The sequence below is a fragment of the Macaca thibetana genome, chromosome 17, assembly GCF_024542745.1.
Source record: "Macaca thibetana thibetana isolate TM-01 chromosome 17, ASM2454274v1, whole genome shotgun sequence".
NCBI classification, from domain to species: Eukaryota; Metazoa; Chordata; class Mammalia; order Primates; family Cercopithecidae; genus Macaca; species Macaca thibetana.
Genome location: NC_065594.1, coordinates 90659616 through 90679677, shown reverse-complemented (window position 1 = coordinate 90679677; position 20062 = coordinate 90659616). Strand labels below are relative to the sequence as shown.

General features: G+C 47.2%; 1 protein-coding gene across 14 annotated transcripts in view; it reads right to left on the bottom strand.

Moving 5' to 3' along the window:
* Positions 1-20062, bottom strand: part of ARHGEF7 (Rho guanine nucleotide exchange factor 7) — a 182422-nt gene that overhangs the window by 94431 nt on the left and 67929 nt on the right. For 7 of the 14 annotated variants that reach the window (XR_007720821.1, XR_007720822.1, XM_050766591.1 and 4 more), the window contains exons 3-4: positions 5863-5947; positions 1547-1677 (exon numbers count right to left, since the gene is read on the bottom strand). The exons of 4 other annotated variants lie outside the window; for them this stretch is intronic. Coding sequence is in view for 5 of the 10 variants with exons in the window: in XM_050766591.1 (XP_050622548.1) it covers positions 1547-1677; positions 5863-5947 (216 nt within the window). In the remaining 5 variants the exon portion in view is untranslated. Of the gene's footprint in view, positions 1-1546; positions 1678-5862; positions 5948-8109; positions 19926-20062 lie in introns of those variants that run through there. 3 more of the 14 variants (XM_050766595.1, XM_050766597.1, XM_050766598.1) reach the window with 2 other exon arrangements.

Here is a 20062-nt window from a genome sequence, read left to right as displayed (position 1 = left end):
CGCGCGAGTCTTGTTTCTAGCATAATGAAATTTCTGCAGCTAATGAAAAATTAATCCTGTACTTATTAGGATCTCAGTAAGATTACCAACACTACATTTAACTTTATTTTACTTAAAATTATACATTTGTAATCCAGTCCTCTACTCAAAAAGAAAAAAAATCAGATGAACGGGTGAGACAGCAAATCACGGCTTTACCCAAGGCGTGCTGATATCGCTTATGTTTTCCTCAGGTGTTTTACAGAGCTAATTTCAAGTGTGTTTAGAGTGGTTTGTTTAGTTCTCCTTAACGTGGAATTCTAATGCTCCCAATGGTAGTCCACAGAATTCCTCCAGTGCAGACTCCTGCAAAGCAGGAAACAGCAACAGCCAGGCCTCGTGGGGCCGCTGTCAGGACTGCAGCACTCAGGCCACGCAGCCCACCGCCCACCGCGCTGGGAGCAGTCAGACCCCTCAGGGGTCCTGTAAGAGGAGACACAGCAACGATGGCGAGCTTGAGGTCAAAAAGTTCAGAAACATAAAAATCACATTCCTTGCGTATCTTTCCATTTTTAACACACGCTTCATAAACCACTCTAATTTACTTCCCTCTACAAAACACGACTCTATCTAAATTAATTTTTATTTCTTGAGGACCGCCACCAGCTTACTTAGCAATATTCCCATGTTAAGGCAGAGGAAAATCCATGGACCCTTAATGACTCTAGAATAGGGTTCTCTCTAGACTCACTTTACATGATCACTATGTTTCCAACAAAGTAATGTACTAAGACGTCGCGAGAAAGCAGTGGTATCCCCAGCAGCCAATCAGTCACTGCACGCCAGCCTGCAGCTCAGAGAAGGGTGCAGGACTACGGAGTAGCAGCCCTGGCTCTGCCCCAACACTCTCCAGGCAGCCCTGCTTTAAGGGCTTGAATTTCTCATTTTCAGCTTCACTATTACATTCCGTGGGTCTTCCTCACAGTCTGTATCCTGAGCATTTATAAAAGAGTATTTTTTCACTCTCCACGACAACTGTTCAATCATCTAAGTTTCTTTCTCTGCATCCCAATCAGCCATTCTAAGGGATTCCCTCCTCTGTAAACTAAATCCTGCCTTAGTAAAGCACACTAAGCCATGCTTTCATGAAGAGAAAAAAAAAAGTCAGATTCTTTAGTTTTAACCATCTCTTCTTTACAGAGCTGAGTATTTCTACATATATATATTTCTTATTCTCATATTTCTGTACATGTGCATAGCTGATAATGCCATGCAAGTGACAAGGGATGTATTTTAAAGCACGCATCACTCCAGATAGCGAGCCATGAGTCTTACAATACAACCTAAAAACAAACGCGTTTCTCAAAAGCACTCATTAGGCATAATATCTGGATAATCTGGTAATGAGCAAATGTCAAACCCGATTACAGGAGCAGCAGAGGCAAAGTCCAGCTAACTTCGCCCTGTTTAACACCATTAATGGAGGCTTATGTATCTTTCCAGATATATCCATACACACTCATATCCTTCCCAAACATATTTAAGTAACAAAATCTCTCAAACTTACCAAACTCCGATACTGGCCCTGGAACAGTTTTGAAGTCCGAGTGTGCAAAGACTGTGATCCAAGGGAGTCAAAAGACTTTATGCGGTGAGACGAGGGCCGGGCACACACGGAGTCACTCCCCAGCCCGATGTCTGCAAAGGGCATGCACACAGAAAAGAGAGCTGAGAGCGCCTGATACCACGCACCCACACTACACACTAGACTCTAAAACTAGGGCAGCACAGAGGGGCACACCAAAAGACCACAACAAAGCAGTCCATTTACGCAGAAAACAAAGAACAAATTCTTTGCTACATAAATGACTTGCATTCATTCCCCAACTACCTTTCCAGAAATCATCTGGAGATAACTATTAATCAGTTCTTCTCTAGCAAAATTTCCAAAAGTTTGTGAAATGTATTATAACTTAAGATTTTCCCTTCACCCGGAAAAAAAAAAAAAAAAAAAAAGCCTCTCAAATTCGATTATGGAACAGAGAACAACCAAGTACTGATTCTCCAGCGCACCACCACCACGTGCCCACTTTTCCGGGACGATGTGTCATGCAATAAGCAACAGAAGGAAAAGACTTTTATTTAAAAGAGAAAATCCCGCTGTATTTTTCAGCCAGAGAGAACCTTCTGAGGATTATTTCCCCAACACTAAGGCAGCACAGGCTCTACTCACCTCATGAAGTTGTTGACAGAATCAAACTAAACAGACATTAAGAGGCTTAGTTCTATTCTCTGGATCCCCCTTCATAAGACACTCCACACAGGCCAACCAACAAATAATAGCAACTTATTCTTAAAAGTGACTCAGTTAAAAAAAGAGAGAGAGAGAGAGAACAAGGCTGTGAAAAAGTTTGCTGGGAAAATTGCTGTTCTGAGAGGCACGTGCCAGCCATGTCCTAAATTCCAGGGAGCCTTCCATGAAAGCAACCCTAAGTCTCCAGGTCCCAGCTTCCTCGCGAGTGTTTGGATTGGCTTACACAGCATCTGATAAAATTCTGAATTAAACTGTCAACATCTAAAAGTCTGAAGGTATTAGCAAAAACCCAGATTCCCCACTGCTCTTAACACATTTAGGATGTGGCCACACCAGGTCTATATCCCCTCAGGTAAAGCTGGCTCAGAGCTGGGCAGGGGCTGTCCTGAGAGGACCCAGCACCCACACCCTTCCGTCCAGCTCCTCCCTTCACGCCACCTGCCTGACCCCACAGACGTGGGCTTGCTATACTAATGGTCTTAAATTCTTCTCAGGCCCATGCACCCTACACTTCCCAGGACCTGCTGAGGGCAGGTTATGAGTAATCTCTATAGAGCACGTTCTACTTGAGGACACAGGGGTCTCAGGCAACCTGCAGCACAAAACCAGCTAAAAGGGCATTTCCAGCAAATTCTACAGGGCTCCCTGCCATGGGCTGCAGCGCTCTGCTGGCCCCAGCCTTTCAGGAAATTCTCATATGAGGAGGGCATCCTGAAGACATTCTGTACTTCCCCATCACCAAGCTTTCTTCTATCCAATTAAAAGGCCAGTTACAGTCAACTAAATGCCTTGAGAACACATACGGTTTTAAGTGACAGAGGCAAAAAGACAAAGACATCTTCCTAAGAATGTCCACAGTAACTGTGGTTGCTGCAGCCGTCTTACTGTTCGCCAGTCAAGGAAAGTTGAAATCTAGAAAGATACAAGGCCGAGCACGGTGGCTCACGCCTGTAATCCCAGCACACTGGGAGGCCAAGGCAGGCAGATCACCTGAGGCTGGGAGTTCCAGACCAGCCTGAGCAATATGGAGAAACCCCGTCTCTACTAAAAATACAAAATTAGCCAGGTGTGGTGGTGTGTGCCTGTAATCCCAGGAGGCGGAGGTTGCGGTGAGCCAAGATCATGCCATTCCAGCCTGGGCAACAAGAGCGAAACTCTGTCTCAAAAAGAAAAGAAAAGATACGGGCATTGCCTTCCCACTGACTTCAAAAACAAAAACAAAAGGCAAACAGAAAAGCAAAACATTCCTTCCATCTAGGAGGGGTCATTCCTATAGTTTAAAAGCTTAAAAGTTTATCTGATAACTTCCAAATTTGTCTTTGTAAAGAACAAAGCTGACTATTTTACATCCAACACATAGCCAATGACACCCAAGAACATATACGAAATACATTTTCATAAGGTAGAGGTAAAAACCAATAGCCCGAGAGTCACTGGATTCTGACTTCTCTTATTTACTTGTAAATCCTACCATCTCAAACCTTGAAAGTTGACCATCCCAAGACTGAGTGTGCAAATTAAAGCCATCTTCTAAAGCCACTTCTTCCTAATTAGCACCCTCACTTACAACGAAGGCAGAGAAAACATCCACAGTGAAATTCAAAGTTACTATCTTCTGCTCCTGTGAGCAACCTCTAGAAAAGTATTTGATGGGACCAGAGTCAAATTAAGGATTACTTGTAGATTTTACATATCTGTGCTATTGCCCCATCTGCCACAGAAACCTACGTTAATTATAAGGCACATCATTGAGGCCAGGCATGGTGGCACATGCCTGTCATCACAGCACTTTGGGAGGCCAAGGCGGGCAGATAGCTTGAACTCAGGAGTTTAAGACCAGCCTGGGCAACACAGCAAAATCCCATCTCTACAAAATATGCAAAAATTAGCCAGGCACAGAGGCACACACCTGCAAACCCAGCTGCTGAGGAGGCTGAGGTGGGAGGACCACCTGAGCCTAGAAGGCTGAGGCTTCAGTGAGCTGAGATTATGCACTGTGTTCCAGCCTGGGCGGCCTAGAAGGCTGAGGCTTCAGTGAGCTGAGATTACGCACTGTGTTCCAGCCTGGGCGACAGAGCAAGACCCTGTCTCCATAAAAAGTCATTCAAAACTCTGAGGCATGGATGAATATGAGTTTGCAGGCAGATCCCCCATGTGGTCAGGACACATGAATATGCCACTTCTGTACATCATCTGTTGCAGTGTTTCTTGTATTAAATTCCAGTGATCTACTGTAAATGTATGTCCTTTTCTATGTCATCCATAACTTTCGATAAGTGTATCGTTTGTTCATATTAAAGAATCATTTTTAGACTGTAGAGACAGAGAAGGCATTAAATAATGTGACAATTTTCATTAGTTATATCCATCTTCATAATCCTGCCATGTAAATTTTTGTTTCCTAGATGCTTTCATCTGAACAGCCCTTTAAACCTCAGAAGTCAAACTGTGAACACGCAGCCACAGCCACACCTCTGCCTGGGGTCTGCCCCTGCTCCCAGGGATGGGGGCCAGTGCCTCCCGCCAGGGCACCAGCAGCAGCAGCAGCAGCTTCCAGACAACAGTCAGAGCACACACATGCTGGGAGCAGCACCCAGGACAGTCCCTGCACCACCAATGAAGCCTCCCAGAGACAGGAACTGCAGCCCCAAAGCGTTCGTAACCCCAGTCTCTCCTCGGTGGGCAGCGAGGCAGATACACCCCCTCCGAAGGGCCAGACCAAACTGGGAAGTGACCCTGACAAAATAAACTCAAGAGGTTTCTGTTTGAAAAGGACATGTCACTTTCCCCCACAGATCTGATATTTAACATCCGTGAAGGTTAAGTTAAAAAAAAAAAAGTTACTCTAATTAAAAACAAAAAAGCAACTAAAAAGTTCCTTCCTTTTGAGCCACACAGGGATCGAAGAAGGAGCTCCTCGGGGCTCATGGAGCATTTCCTCCGGGGACCTTGGCATCATGGACAACATGCACCTTCCCTCAGAGGACCCTGTCTGAACGACTCCTGTCTTCGCTGTGGCCCATGAGAGGGGCACACCATGTCCCCAAAACCTCCTCTGCACTTCAGTACTAACAGGGGCTAGGACCACACACACCATGTACCTGGGTGCCATAGCCCTCAGGAGCCCTGGACGGTGGTGTGGACTTCACAGGCCAATCCACGAGCCACTCTCTTATCATGGTCACAGCTCAAAACTTCTGCTCACTAGATACAAATTTTAATCAGCATACACTCAATAAAAACTCAGAGAAAGGTGCTTCTAGCTCCAAGACAGCCCATGAGCCTTCCCATTAGAACTAGACACTTTTCTCCTGCTATACCTTCAGGTGAGAAATCTCTCCATCCACAAAAAGGAAAACACCTGATACATACCAGAACATTTAAAGAAGATTCTATTCTAACAAGGAAAATAAAATATCACAGCAAAAGGAACAATCAAAATGTAATGCAACAAAAGCTTATTTTTTAAATTCAGTAACGCTCCCCTGGCCTTGGTAAAACCAGAAAACCAAAGGTGTCAGCCCGTATGTCTTCCCGCCCCCTCGAGTTCAATAAAAAAAGAGTCTTACCTGCTGTTACTTTATTTAGAGTCACTAAGGAACTGAGGACCTTGTTAAAATTCTGCCCCTGATACAAATCATTTGCATCAAACGTCTGAAAGGAAAAATTAAACAAGCAAAATTAGTAGAGTCTTACGTTGGGTGCAGGATGAACTATGTTCTCCCAGCAACGTGACGATGCTCAGCCTGAAATCCTAAGGAGACCGCACAACCTGCGACAGGGAGACCAGCACGCTCAGTCTCTGAGTCCTGGGGTAAGAATTCAATCAGAATCCTCTTACTTAGGCGCAGGGTCCCCCCTCGGCATTAGGCCAATTCCCTACCCGACAACCGCCCCTGCCCCTCTTTACAGGCTGGAGTGTGAGCTCATTCACAGGGCCAGTGGGGGCAGGGGGGCGGCGGGAGAGGCAGCAGGCTGCTGGCATTCAGCAAGTAAGCAGAGGTGCTTGCTCAATCCTCCTCTCCTTAGATTAACACAGAGGCCCCAGGCAAGGCGTGCTACAGATGTTCTTTCCTAGACACAGAAAAGGGAAAATGACAGCCAATTCCAAAGCTAACAGCAGCAAAAGAAAATGCAGACATCAGAGAGCAGAGTGGATATGAGGGAAAAAGGAGGAAAGACAGAAGAAGCAGATCCCAGACAGGAAAGGGGTAGGGACGAGAGAACACCACCACCCTCAGAGCTCTGAGGCCAGGACCAGGCAAGCCCACAACCGCATCCCCTCCAATCCAGGGCTATCTGGAGCCCTGGGACCATGATGGAGCTGGTCACATTGCCACTGGCAGGCACTTCCCACCACTCATCTTGGAACTTGGAAAGATAAAGCACACTGGTTTGCCTAGGTATACGGCAACTAGAGTCTAGAACGCGTGTGCACACACACAGCCGTGTCAAAACAAACACAGCTCTCAGATACTGCTCAAAGACTACATATGGCTTCTGGTCACCAAATAACCTCAAGCAAAAATAAATTTAAGAGTCAAATCATCCATAACTATATTCCAGAAAAATTAAGAAACAATTTCTTTCAGAGGTACAAATAACAGAAAGATGTATTTAAATAGCAAAACGTGTATCCTGTTGCCCTATGTTCTGAGGTTACCGGAAATGAGCATCAGTGGACAAGGGCCCCACCTTCTCTCCAGGGCTATCCTCCCCTCCTGTCAGTCCTGCCCTCTCCCCACACCTCTAGCAGACCCTGCCAGAAGCCCCACTTCTCCTCTTCCTGCCTTCGGTCCCCTCCCTTTCCTGGCTAATCCTTATTCATCTTGCTTCCTGGCAGAGCCCGGCCTTGACAGCCCTGCTGCCCCCACCACGCCCGGTCAGGTCCCCAGCCAGGCTCCCCCAGAACATGTGTCATGATAATTTGATGGTGGATGTCTACAGGCCTTCCTAGACTAAAAAAGCTGCAGTGGCAGATTGTACATCTCCCAACACCCAGCAGAGGCTGGTGCACAGTGAGAAGCATCCGAACGGAGACGTGCACCAGCATCCAAACAGCCGCCCACCCTGCAGACGCTGCATGCTGCTGTAATGAAGCTCACGTCAAGAGAAGCTAAGAAAAGTGACACCAAATGTGAAAAAGTCCTGCTGTATTATTCAAAATTCATCTTCAGCTAAAGGCCTTCTGTCTATAATTTTTCAAATAAGTAAAAATAGTCATGAGATGTTTAAACATAAGAAAAACCAGACTTGGAAAAACTACCTCAAGAGAAAAAGCCAGCAAATCACTAAGAGAGTCAAGAAAGGAGCTGAAAACCAGAGGTCACTTTCTTGAAGTTCACAAGGAAATATCGAAAGGAACCACAAAACGTAAAAGGAAAGCTGTGAACACATTTAAGCATTCTATGTGCTTACGGATGCCATTTCTAATAAAGCACAAAATATAACTGATTTCATGAAGCTAAATCCTTCCTTTAAAAAACAGTCCTTAGAACAGACAGTCTTTAGAATCATCTTTAGTACAGAATACATTTGTTGTGATATTACTTAAGTAGAAATCCCAACTCCAATGAGAGCAGCATTAGGCTGACGTAACCATCTATAACAAATACAGGTTAAGCTGCATTTTTAAAAAGGAATTACATTTTAGGCCTCAGCTTCCTTATATGCAAAACATAAAATTTCTCTTCATCATAAAATGTTTAAATAGGAGATCTGAATGTCTTTCAGCTCCACAGATGTAATCTTAGAGCTCGGAAAATTCAAGTCATGGTATACTGCAAAAAGAAATACATACATAAATTTCTACTAACCTTCATAGTGGCAAGGCAGCAAGTCACAAAACCCAGAATAACAGGATGTGAAAAACGTGAAGTTTCCTGTTATTCCAGAACTATATATCTTTCTTACTTGGATACCAGGAAGCATCTGATTGGCTGAAATTGCCCACCAATGGGCTTCAATATGACATCAGCGCTTAAGTGAATACACACACCACACTTCTCAACAGGAAGCTAGACAATGAGATGAGGCAAATCCTTACCCCTGAGAGGGGGAAAATGCACATTCTCAGCCAACAGAATGTTTCGATTGAAGTGCTTCTCTGGAGAAAGGTAACAGACTATTTCCTAAAACAGAAATCTATTCAACAAAAAACAGAAACAGAAAAATCTGAGTACAGAGAAATTTTGTACTATGGGAATAACAGGGAAGTCTCAGAACTTTTGTAGAAATATCTCTGCAAAAAGTAAATCAGTGTGTATATAAGAATTACCATGACATTTAACATACTAAACTGTTCCCCTAGGGTTATTAAGGCAAGTGTCTTAGACAGGATTCATTCATTCCCCACCACGACTTGCTGGGTGCTTTAGCAGTATTTCCGCTCTTGGCAAGGCAAGGAGCAGCAGGATGGAAGGAAGTACAAACCATATTCCATTGTCTCCAGGCCTCCTTTTGGAAGCCTCAGCCTCAGGAGCTGCAATTCTCAGCAGGAGCTGCATGCTAAGGCCTCCTGGGGGGCTGTGAGAGGGCAGGATACTCCAGCAGTGTTCTGGAGAGACTCAAAATCAAAATGCCAACCCTCTTCAAGTGACTCCAACACACAGCCCAGGGTGAGAGGCGCTCGCGGTGAGGTAAGGAGGGTCATTAGGAATCCCGCCCAGCAGCAGGCTTGACGCCGGCACAGGCACACTTCCTGCCACCTGGACCACCCCGCACAGGCACCATGCTGGGGAAGAGGGTGGCTGCACAGACACACTTCGCCCCAAAATACGCGTTAGGATCTATCCATTTCGAAAACCTATTTCAAACACGCACACTTACTTTTACATTTAAGTGAATTAAATGTGCAGTAGAATGACCCCATATTCCCAAAATGAAATCATCCTACCAGTTTTCCACCAGAAAATTAACATTAAAATTACTTAGTTTATTTTTGATATTTTACTCTCAATAGAAATTACATAATGAAATACAATACCAAATCAGGGATAAAAGAAGCCCAGAGTATTCAAACAAGGATAGAAAAATACCTTCTTAAAAGGGGAGTGGGGAAGGGAGTTCCCACGGTCTAACACTAAATGGCACAACACAAGGCAGCACATTGTGGGAAGGAGGCAGCAGCGCCGGAAGAAGGAAGAGGGCTGGGTCTATGGAGCAGAGCCTCCCTGACCACCTGCTTGCTACAGCCCTGCACTGGGCCCCTCGGGCCTCAGACTGCTCATCTTCACCAGGGAAAGGGGAACACGCTTGAGGACAGGAAGCAGCAACTGGAATGCCCCACGCCTTCAAAAAGAAAAGGGCACACCAAATCTCGCTTATCAAAACAGACCTATAGATAACTCCATTCTGCCAAGGAAAACTCCCACTTTTAAAAAATTCAAAATAACCACAAGAAAAAGCCCACCAAACAGAGAGAAGAATCATCTACATGACTTACAGGTCAATCCTCTCATTTAGAGATAAAAATGAAGCCCCCAAGAACAACGACTTCCTCAACTCTATTCTCGCAGAGTATGCTTGTTGGACCTCATTTCTCTTGCAATGCTTTGCAGAAATCACTTCTTAGGAAGCTGAATTGTAGCTGGCACTGTTTAGGAAAATTATCTTGCCTTCTATGAAATACACAGACCATATATAAAGCAATTTGGGCATAAAATAGAACGGCTACAAGGTACTAAACTATACAGACCATAGAAGAAAATAGTGAGACACAGAGAAACTATCTGAGGAAGATTTCTGCAATCGTAGGTCGGAGAACCTCAGCCACAGGGACAAGCGGGATGAGGGGGATTTCGACAAACACTGGGGAGACACTGGAAGGAGCCGACAAGCCTGGGGATCAAGTTGTACGTCCAGAAGACAACGGCATGGAGGAGGACCAAGGGCATAGTTTTTTAATTGAATGCCGAACATCATTAATATTTAAGACTGAGGGAAATCCCCCCTGAACCAAAGAAGAAAAAAATGTCTTCAATGTCTCATCCCCGTTGTCTTTTCTGTGCCTTCACTGAACAAGCAGTTCCTGGGCAGCTATAAAAGCCAGACATTAAGTCTGTCCACAATTCTGGGCCACGGAAAACAAGACTGTTCTGGATTAAGAGACTCCACATGCCATGAGGGGCCCTGCACTGGACCGTTTTGGATAAACCATCGACAAAGTGTACTTGGGAGCACCTGGGGAAACGTAAACACAGACAACGTATCAGATGGTGTGGAGACATCATTACTAACCTTGTCATGTATGACAGACATTACAATTTTGGCTATGTGGGAACATGGAGTTATTTTTGGAAAGGTCATTTTGAAAGATTTAGGGGCATAACTTCATGATTAATATCACCCAGGTTAAAATAATGTCAGCATATTCAAAAACACAAAATAAGTTTTTTGAAAAAGTTGGACTTTCAGGCTAGAAAGCAGACGTAGGAGGCTGTGGTCTTCCAGCTCAGTGGGAAGGCAGAGAGCGAATGGGGCCGCAGGGCAGAGGCAGTGCAGGGTGAGGAGCAGTCAAGTCTGGAAAGGGACACAGGATGTGGCCAGGTTGGCGGGGGGGTGTTCCAGGCAAGGGAGGAAGCAACAGAAGGTATGGGGAGCTGCTAAGGCTTTTCTTCCAGCTACTGACATTTCTCAGACAAAAAGATGGCTCCAACACCATGGCAGCTCCCTCTGCAGACAGGGATCAGGCACGGATGAGCCAAGGCCACAGTGGTGCAGTAGCTCATCCACGGTCCCAGGAGACTCCTCATTCCTAATCCAGTGCTCTTTCCTGAACCCACACACCTCCCAGTTCCACTGTGCAAGAATGGGCCACATGTCTGCACACCCATGCACTGCAAACACAGCACACGGGATGACTTCTACAGCTCTACAGCTTTCAATGTCAAACAGGCGCCATCCTTCCACAGATCTCCATCAACAAGACTCCAGCTCACACCCCTGGGAGATCACCTGACTCCATCCAGAAGCCACAGTCTTGAAGCAGTTGCTTCTACCACAAACTCTTGCCCTAGCACACACTGAATGACCGACTTCACCCTTCAGTCATGGGAGCCCGAACTGTCCTCACTACCCCAAGACTCACAGCAGGATTACAGACACCAACACGAAAAAAGACAGCCTCCCCGGCCTGCTCTGGGGGCTCGCTCGGGATTCCGGGGAGCTGTGCTAGCACCCTGACTGTCCTGCCTCTCCCTCCCCTGAATTCTCAGGCCACAGATGCAGAACTGTCACTCCCCACACTGTCTACACAACAATGAACAGCCTAGCACCATTTCACACTATATAACCTCTAGTGGTAACCATGACCAGCTTAAGGCCACTTTTAATAGAGTATGGACAATGCATAATCGCAAAATCAAAGAGCACTGCCCGTGAAGGGGAGTGTCAGGAACATGAGCCTCAACAGCAGGCCTGGCCAAGGGGGCTCATGCAGGGCAGAGAGAAACCACACAGACCTCAGAGCAGCAGGAAGAGGTGCTGACCCAACACACCACCAACACCCTTCCTCCGAAGACCCTGGCTGCGTAGACTGGGCCTACCAGCAACTGGAGGGAAAGAAATGTAAGTCTCAGACTCAGAGCAGGGGGTCCTGCCTCTCCCATGTGGAAGGGGCACCTTGGCCACCAGGTCTGCAGCAGGCCCCCGAGGTGCACTCTGACTCGGGTGCACTGTGGAGGCAGCAGCACACAGGCCACCCACGCACAGTTCTCGTCTAGGTCCCGGGCACCCACTGTGGGATCCTCCAGACTCCCTCCACTTCTACAGACTGAAAATGGAGTGCCCTTAGGCCTGCAACCTGTGGGAATGAACTTTGATCAACAGTATGCCATTCCCCTTGAATCAAAGAAAGGACTGCTATAATCTTCCTAAAGTATCACAGCAATTTTTCTTTTAAAGCGTCGCTAAATTCAAGGCAGGGCACAGGCAGTCCACTAGTAACAATGTCCTGAGTGACTGTAACACTCAACACCCATGAGGAACTCTCAAACCAGTTTTTCTCACAAGCATATACATCCTATTCCTCAGTTTAGGGAAAAACCTAGAATTACATAATCCATAGAGAGGGTTAAAATTATCTTCACAGACAAAAGAATGCATCGATAACTCAGCCAATACCAAGAGATACTAATGAAGACTTAGCTGTTTTCACTTGGAATTTAATAACACTAGCCGGTCTTGGCTATCATCTTACATGAGATACAATTTGACAACAAACTTGACGGGAAAAAAAGGGGTGGTTTTAACACAAGGACGGCACAGAAGACACCATAAGGTCTAAAGCCACAGGACGACGGCAGTCCACGCAGGACACTCATGCAGTTCACCAGCCGTCCAGATCTCTGCTGAGAGAAAAAGGGAACATTGTCAGAAATTCACCTGGGAACAGGGACACAAAGCAAGACCATCCCAGACAAACATGGATGTGGCCACTCAGTACCCAAGAGGGGGCATCCATCCCTAAACAGCTGGCAGCTGCAGAGTGGACAAGTCTCCACACAGCTGTGGCTGTCCCGTTCCTCACCTGGGAAGGGAGAGAAGCTGAATCAGCTAACCTCTAAAGTCACTTCCAGTTGTAAAACTCAAGGATTCCTCTGACACAGTGTATTGTTTAAAAAAAAAAAAAAAAAGACATGATTTCAAGCAAGAAGGAGCAGGGTCAAGAGAGCTGGCTGAACAGAAAACGAGAGAAGGGTGAAGATGCGCGGTGAGGAATTCAGCAGCTGGCTACAGGACAGTAAGAGAAAAAAAAATGAGTTAAGGCGAGTGGGTATTCACTCCTGTGTCCCGGAACTGCATCTCCCACACGTGGTTCCAGAGAAAGGAGGCTCGGCTTGGAGACGACCAGGAGGAAGATGAAGGACACAGCAGGGAGGGCACTGGGCTCTCCCCAGAGAGGCCGCTGCCCAGGGCTGGTCAGGACCCCACCCACCTAGGGGCCGGGAGAGGTGATGTCCCCAGACACAGAAAGACGGTAGGGAAAAGTCGCCCTGCGTGTTGAGAGAGGAGGAGGAGTCATCGAGTAGCCCATGGTGGCAGAAACCAAGCACCTGTAATGTGAGTCAGAAAGGGCTTCTCAGAGAGGGTGATAACTGTGTGTGCTCCCAATGGAGGTACAGACTTTGGAGCAGAAAAAAGGAAGAGGGGTGAGCCCATGCAAATGTGGACCTGAGGCCACCATCTGTAACAGGCGTATCAGGAGGTCGCTGTCTGGTGTCCCTTCCCCACTGCTGTCCAGTCTCTAGGCCCAGGCTGATTGTTCCTGGGCACCCAGCTCTGACTCCTAACCCCACAGAAGAAACTGAAGCCAAAGGTGCTGGAACCAGTCATCAAAGGCTCTACAATCTGGCCCAGACTCAACTTCCAGCCTTAATTTTTGGCATGCCTCCAAAGGAATTTGATTTTGGCATATTCCTCATTTTATGATTACACCAAAGCAGCCACATTTATTATTAAGTTTAGTTCCTGAACTAACACCTGACAAAAGGAGGACTCATTTGGACATGAGGAAGATGGGGCTCGGCTGGTCACCAGCATCCATCTGGCAGGCTAAGGCCCTTAGGGTGACCCTACGTGTATGCACAGGCGACATCAGGGAGCTTATAGGCACCCCTGCTCCCAAATATGAAAACCTCTGACCAGAGGACGACTATTAGCAGAAATACCCACAGTGGTTTCCAGGATAGCTTCAATCAAAAAGAGTATTATTGTAAAATAAGAAGGCTTCAACAGGCACAAGTTCTAAGAGCTGATATCAACCCAACCTAAAATTTTCACATTCAGTACACTATGTTCCAACTTCCTCCACCTCTCTAATCCGGGCTCACTGCAGCAGACACTACGGCTGCTTTCATTCACTCCCCCTGCCCTTCAAGGGACAGTCTGCATTGGGTCCAGTGATATCCATCAGCTTCCTACAGGCAGGGGCAGGCCTGGCCACACGACTTTCTCTGGCCAGTGAGATATTGAGAGGTGAAGCCGGCTGGGCTTCTGGGTCAGGTGGGGACTTGGAGAACTTTTCTGTCTAGCTAAAGGATTGTAAACGCACCAATCAGCACTCTGTGTCTAGCTAAAGATTTATAAACACACTAATCAGCACTCTGTAAAAACACACCAATCAGTGCTCTGTATCTAGCTAAAGGTTTATAAAAGCAACAATCAGCACTCTGGAAAATGGAACAATCAGAGGACATGGGTGGGGCCAAATAAGGGAATAAAAGATGGCCATCTGAGCCAGCAGCGGCAACCCGCTCAGGTCCCTTCCACGCTGTGGAAGCTTTGTTCTTTCGCTCTTCACAACAAATCTTGCTGCTGCTCACTCTTTGGGTACCCACTACCTTTATGAGCTGTAACACTCACCGCGAGGGTCTGCGGCTTCACTCCTGAGGTCAGCAAGACCACGAACCCACCCAGAGGAACAAACAACTCTGGATGCGCCACCTTTAAGAGCTGTGACACTCACCATGAAGGTCTACAGCTTCCTTCACTCCTGAAGTCAGCGAGACCACGAACGCACCAGAAGGAAGAAACTCCGGACACGTCTGAACATCTGAAGGAACAAACTCCAGAAACACCATCTTTAAGAACTGTAACATTCACCACGAGGGTCCACGGCTTCATTCTTGAAGTCAGCGAGACCAAGAACCCACCAGAAGGAACCAATTTCGGACACAATATGACAGAAGAGGCAGACACCAGCTCTGAGCAGAAAGGACGCACACTGGTTCTAAGCAGAAGGCTTGGGAGCCTTCAGGGGTTCCAGCCAACCTCCCATCCTTTTCCCTTAAATAAGAATGGCAAGGCTCAAAATGGAGCTATTCTCTCAGCCTGGATGCTGACGAAAGAAGACACTTGGAGCAGAGCAACACCTTATCTGCAGCTAACACATACGACATAATAAACCTTTGGGGGCTGTAAAATGCTGAGATGTACGAACTGTTTATTAACACGCCATCATCTAGCAGGAGGTGGCAACATGTCCATATTCCGTATTTTCCCCAACAGAACTTATTCCTGAAAGAGAGGAAATGCATCTTGCAAAAACAAAAACAAAACTCATTAAGTGAAGCAGTCAGGTCACTGGAGTAACTTTTATCATTTTAACACAACATAAAAGTGAATAACTCTTAACTGGCTAAGACACAGAGAATTCTCCATTATTCAAAATAAGGAATACTTATCAACAGAGTACTTATTTCATGGCAAACAAGGTTTTCCCTTTCTTCCCAAATTCTAAACGTAGTCATCACATAACTGCTAACGGCTGCTGTTTTACAGAAATCTCCAAGAAAAAAAAGACACAAATGCAAGTCGGCCCTGAAGGAGCACATTCTTTCACAGAAGCCTCTCGGCTGCTGATCCTCTCGGCTGATCCAGCACCACGTAGGAGGAAGGCAGGCAGGGAAAGGATGGATGGCAGCGGAGTCTGACAGACATGCGCTTGGCTCTACCCTTCACCTCCGTGCACAGATGCTGCTCATCCATTTCTACAGGCAGCTCACTCTGAAACTCAGTGGCCCAAACGACAGGCATCTGTTATCTCAGTTTCTGCATGTCAGCGTTCAGGGCAGCTTAGCCGGGTGAATGTGGCTCTGGGTCTCACGGGAGGTCGCTGAGATGTCAGCTGGAGCTGCAGGATTCTGGCAGCCTTGAGGCCTTGCCGGGACTGAGGAGGTGCTACCAAGACAGCTCCACGGCATGGCTGTGAGCAGGAGCCCTCAGTTCCTGAGTCCTCAGAGCATGGACAACGGACTCCACAGAGTGAGTGACCCCAGGGCACACGCAGAAAGGAAACCAGGGCCTGCAGCTTCAGGAATCCTGTAAGCTAGCCTCAGCAGTCAGGCAGGCCATGCTGTTCATTAGAAATGAGTCATCAGCCCCACCTGTACTCAATGAAAAGAGAACAAGGCTCCACCTACAGAAGGGAAGAGCGTCCAAAAACGGGAAGACATTGCTTGAAAAATCACCAGCAGATCCACCCACTCTCAGGGTGCTAGGTTTTTCTCTTCCAGCGGAGTGACCACACCTTCACACTGGATGTCAGCTGTCACAGCCACTCTGCAGAGCAGACACAACTTGATGAAGAAACAGGTCACAGAAGAACACTTCAATGTTTGAGATTTGAAAGGCTCCCCTACTGATACCCTGATACTAGTGACTTTGCCTCACCCTGCCTCCAAATTCATAGGAAGTGTAGAAATTCAGGAATATCTTCCACATAATAAAAATGGCAAAGCAAGCTACATCACAAGATTGTGTGATACGTCATAATGTACAACACAATGTACACTATGAAAACACTTCATATAATAAAGATCCTGTGTCAGAACCTTTCCACTACGAGTAAGTAAACCCAACTCAAATTGGCTTAAACAAAAAAAGGTTCGCACAACAAACAAGTCAAGAATAGCAAGAGCCACAAGCTCAGAACCAGGAGGCTTTCTCCGCCTTTCCTCCTCTCCTGAGTGTGCGCTACAGTTTCAGGAATGGTCTCCCTCATCAGGCAACGGGACCACTGGCAGCCCCAGGCCCACACCACCAGGTCAACACCTCAGATGCATCTCGCTGGACCCAGAGTCCACAACATGAGCCAATTTCACAGCCAGTGAGGCAGAACAAGGCGAGCTGTGCAAGGAGCCAACAATAATGGACACAGCATTCTAGCAAACCCACACATAAACATGTATTAATAATTTAGAGCACAAAATTTCAGACAGTTCCCCAGAGCTAAGTGACATCACTGTAGCATTAGGGCCACACAAATGTAAACAAAGGGGATCCCAGGCAAAAGGACACACTGTGACCAGCTCTACTCCAGCCCAACTGCTTTCACACCACCCTCGCAATACCCTCACCAACAAGCACAGCAACCTTCTGCAACCCCGTCAGTGCTGACGCGAGAGCAGAAAGAATGCCTCCTGCCTCCACGGTAGCGCTGGCTGAGGCACCTCTTCGTAGACCCCAAAAAACCCAGACCAGGAAATGGGGAAAGAAGTAGCCATCTTTTTGCTTCTCCTCACTTTCCACCATCTCAATACTGACAGAGAGGTCTCTGCAATGTGGAGCGCACGCTTTCTGGGCTCACTGAAGCTTTAGCGGTCTGCATCGCCACCAGTCAGCTCGCCTCCTCCAGTGACTTGATGAGGAAGTTATTCTTGACACAAGAAATTTTTATTTTTGGCACAGCTCTGGAGTGTGGTTTGCGAAGTTTAAAACTATAATTTTGTCCTATCACTGTCAAATGGAATTTGTGATTTCAGAGCAAGAGTAAAAAATGAATCTTAAATAAGTGTTGCTATTAAAAGTTTAATGCAAATGGTCCATATTGCTGGGGACATGTGAAACACAGAAATCCAGCAGTACGTTTTCGCCTTCCCTGCTTCTGTAGATTTTGTACTTAATCCCACCTACTCCTACACCCCAGGGATAAAATTAAAGTCTGATGATGAATGCTATCAATTACGGCACTTTCACCCAACATGCACCCAAATGATTTATTTCACTTTAAAATGAGAATCAAATCTTATTCAATTTTGTGGATTCCACTGTATCAACACCCAAACACCAGGACAGAGAACACAGCTTCAAAAAAGAAGTAACCAAGTATTTTAGGTAGTTTCCAGGAAGGGGAGGGAGGAGCAGAGCAGGGAGGCAGGAGCACAGCAATGGGAAGGCAGGGGGGGCTCATCCTGCCAAGATGCTCTCTGCCTTCTGCAGGCCAGGAGCAACCTCCACGCGAGGCAGGGAAGGGCAGCCCCACCAGGCAGGGGAAAGGAAGGACACCTCCCTGCCTAGGACCACAGCGTGCTGTGCTGGCCCGCACACAGCCCGTACCTCACAGTGTAGACTGCATGCCAGTTTATCTTACAGGCAGAAAAACACACACACACACACACACACACACACACACAAAAAACGAGCTCTCAAAAGACAGTGTGACAAACATTACAAAGGCAGAACCAAGATCAGAGCCCACCAGCCTGGCTCTGCCCACAATACCACACTGCCAGCCAGGAAAGGACACCAGGGAACAGTGGTGTCCCACTGTGGTCATGCAGGCAGATCAGGCAGCACTCAGGGGAGCAGGGGTGGTCTCAGACACAACTCACGGCACACACACACAGCAGCCCATACAGCCTACACAGGCCCCCAGACTTCTGTCTTCGACTGCCAGGAGCACACGCCTGCAAAGAACAGCCGGGCTGTCGCCAAAAGTGAGCACGTACCACAAAGAAGGATCTGGGCAGATGCAAGACACCGGCTTGGGCTAACAGTAAGTGAAGCAGTAACATGTACAGTTATAAAGGCAATGCGCCCATTCCATTAACTTCAAAACTCAAGCAGTTACAACTCTCCAGTTTTGAGAAGTTTCTCAAGACGGCCGACTACAAACACCTATCTAACTCCCACCCCTCCCGGTGCCGCCGAAATGACAGAAAGAAAAAGCTTTAAAAAATTAACGGAGAAAGAACCCACTTAGTGCAAAAAAGGAAGGGAAAGTCTATGAGCAGTCTAAATAGGGTCTGAGGAGATTCCTGGGGACAGGACGCAAGTGGACTCTGAACGACCTAACAGTTCAGAGCAGCACTTGTAGGGCAGCCCCAGGAGCACCAAAGACAGTTTTCTAACACAGGAAGGGGACACACGACGGACTTCAGCACCACAGCCCCTTCTGCCTGATGGGAAGCCCGGCACCCAGACCCCTCTCTAATTAAAGAGAAGCTGCTGCCTGCACTGAGTCTAACCGGAGGTGAACTTGACCCTCTCTAATTAAAAAGAAGCCTGCTGTCTGCACTGGATTCTAACTGGAACCTGACGCACCACTAGGCCCACACAACAGTCTCTGAGGAAAAAAAACAAAGGCAATTCTACCCAGAAGCGAAATCCCCCGGGAGCTTCACGCCAGCCTGGACTATCCCCTATCTGAAGTGTGACACAGGAAACAGGTGCAGAGAAAGTGTCTCCCTCAGCTCTGCTCGTGGAGCTGCTTCTAGAGCCTTCCATCCGGTTCTCCCCACCTGCTCCCAGACACACCACCGGCACAGTGAAGCCCACGGGGCCGGCAACCCACACACAGGACTGCACGGTCCCCTCCACTCTGATGCCAGTCAACTGGGCTTTTATTCACAAACAGGAAGAACCCATCAAGGCCACACCTGATAGGAAATAACAGCACAGCACAAACAGAACCGACCTATGACTCCCAAAAAGATGGAGAAGATGCATCTCCCCCTCCCTCCAGCTGAGCGCAGCTAAAAGACCTGGGTGCTGCCTACAGAACAAACGTCAGCCTCAGAACGTGAGAGAGGAGCAGACCGGCTGAGGGTTTCAGGGCCGGGAACCATGCCAGCGGGTTCTCTGGGTTTTCTTTTTGCCTCAGATGCTCCAAACTGAGTGCTAAACAAGCCAGCAACCCCAACAGGTGCAGACGAAAAGCCTCAAGAAAAACCTATCCTCTCTAGCTAAAGGACCAGGACAGGGCAGCCTAGTAGGTCAAAAACCTTCACAATAACCACCTGTATTAGTCCGTTCTCACGCTGCTATGAAGAAGTGCCCAAGGCTGGGTAATTGATAAAGGAAAGAGGTTTAACCGGCTCACAGTTACACACAGCTGGGGAGGCCTCAGGGAACTTACAGTCACGGCAGAAGACACTTCTTCACAGGACAGCAAGCGAGAGAATGAGTGCCAGGCAAGGGGGACCTCTTCACAGGGCAGCAAGCGAGAGAATGAGTGCCAGGCAAGGGGGACCTCTTCACAGGACAGCA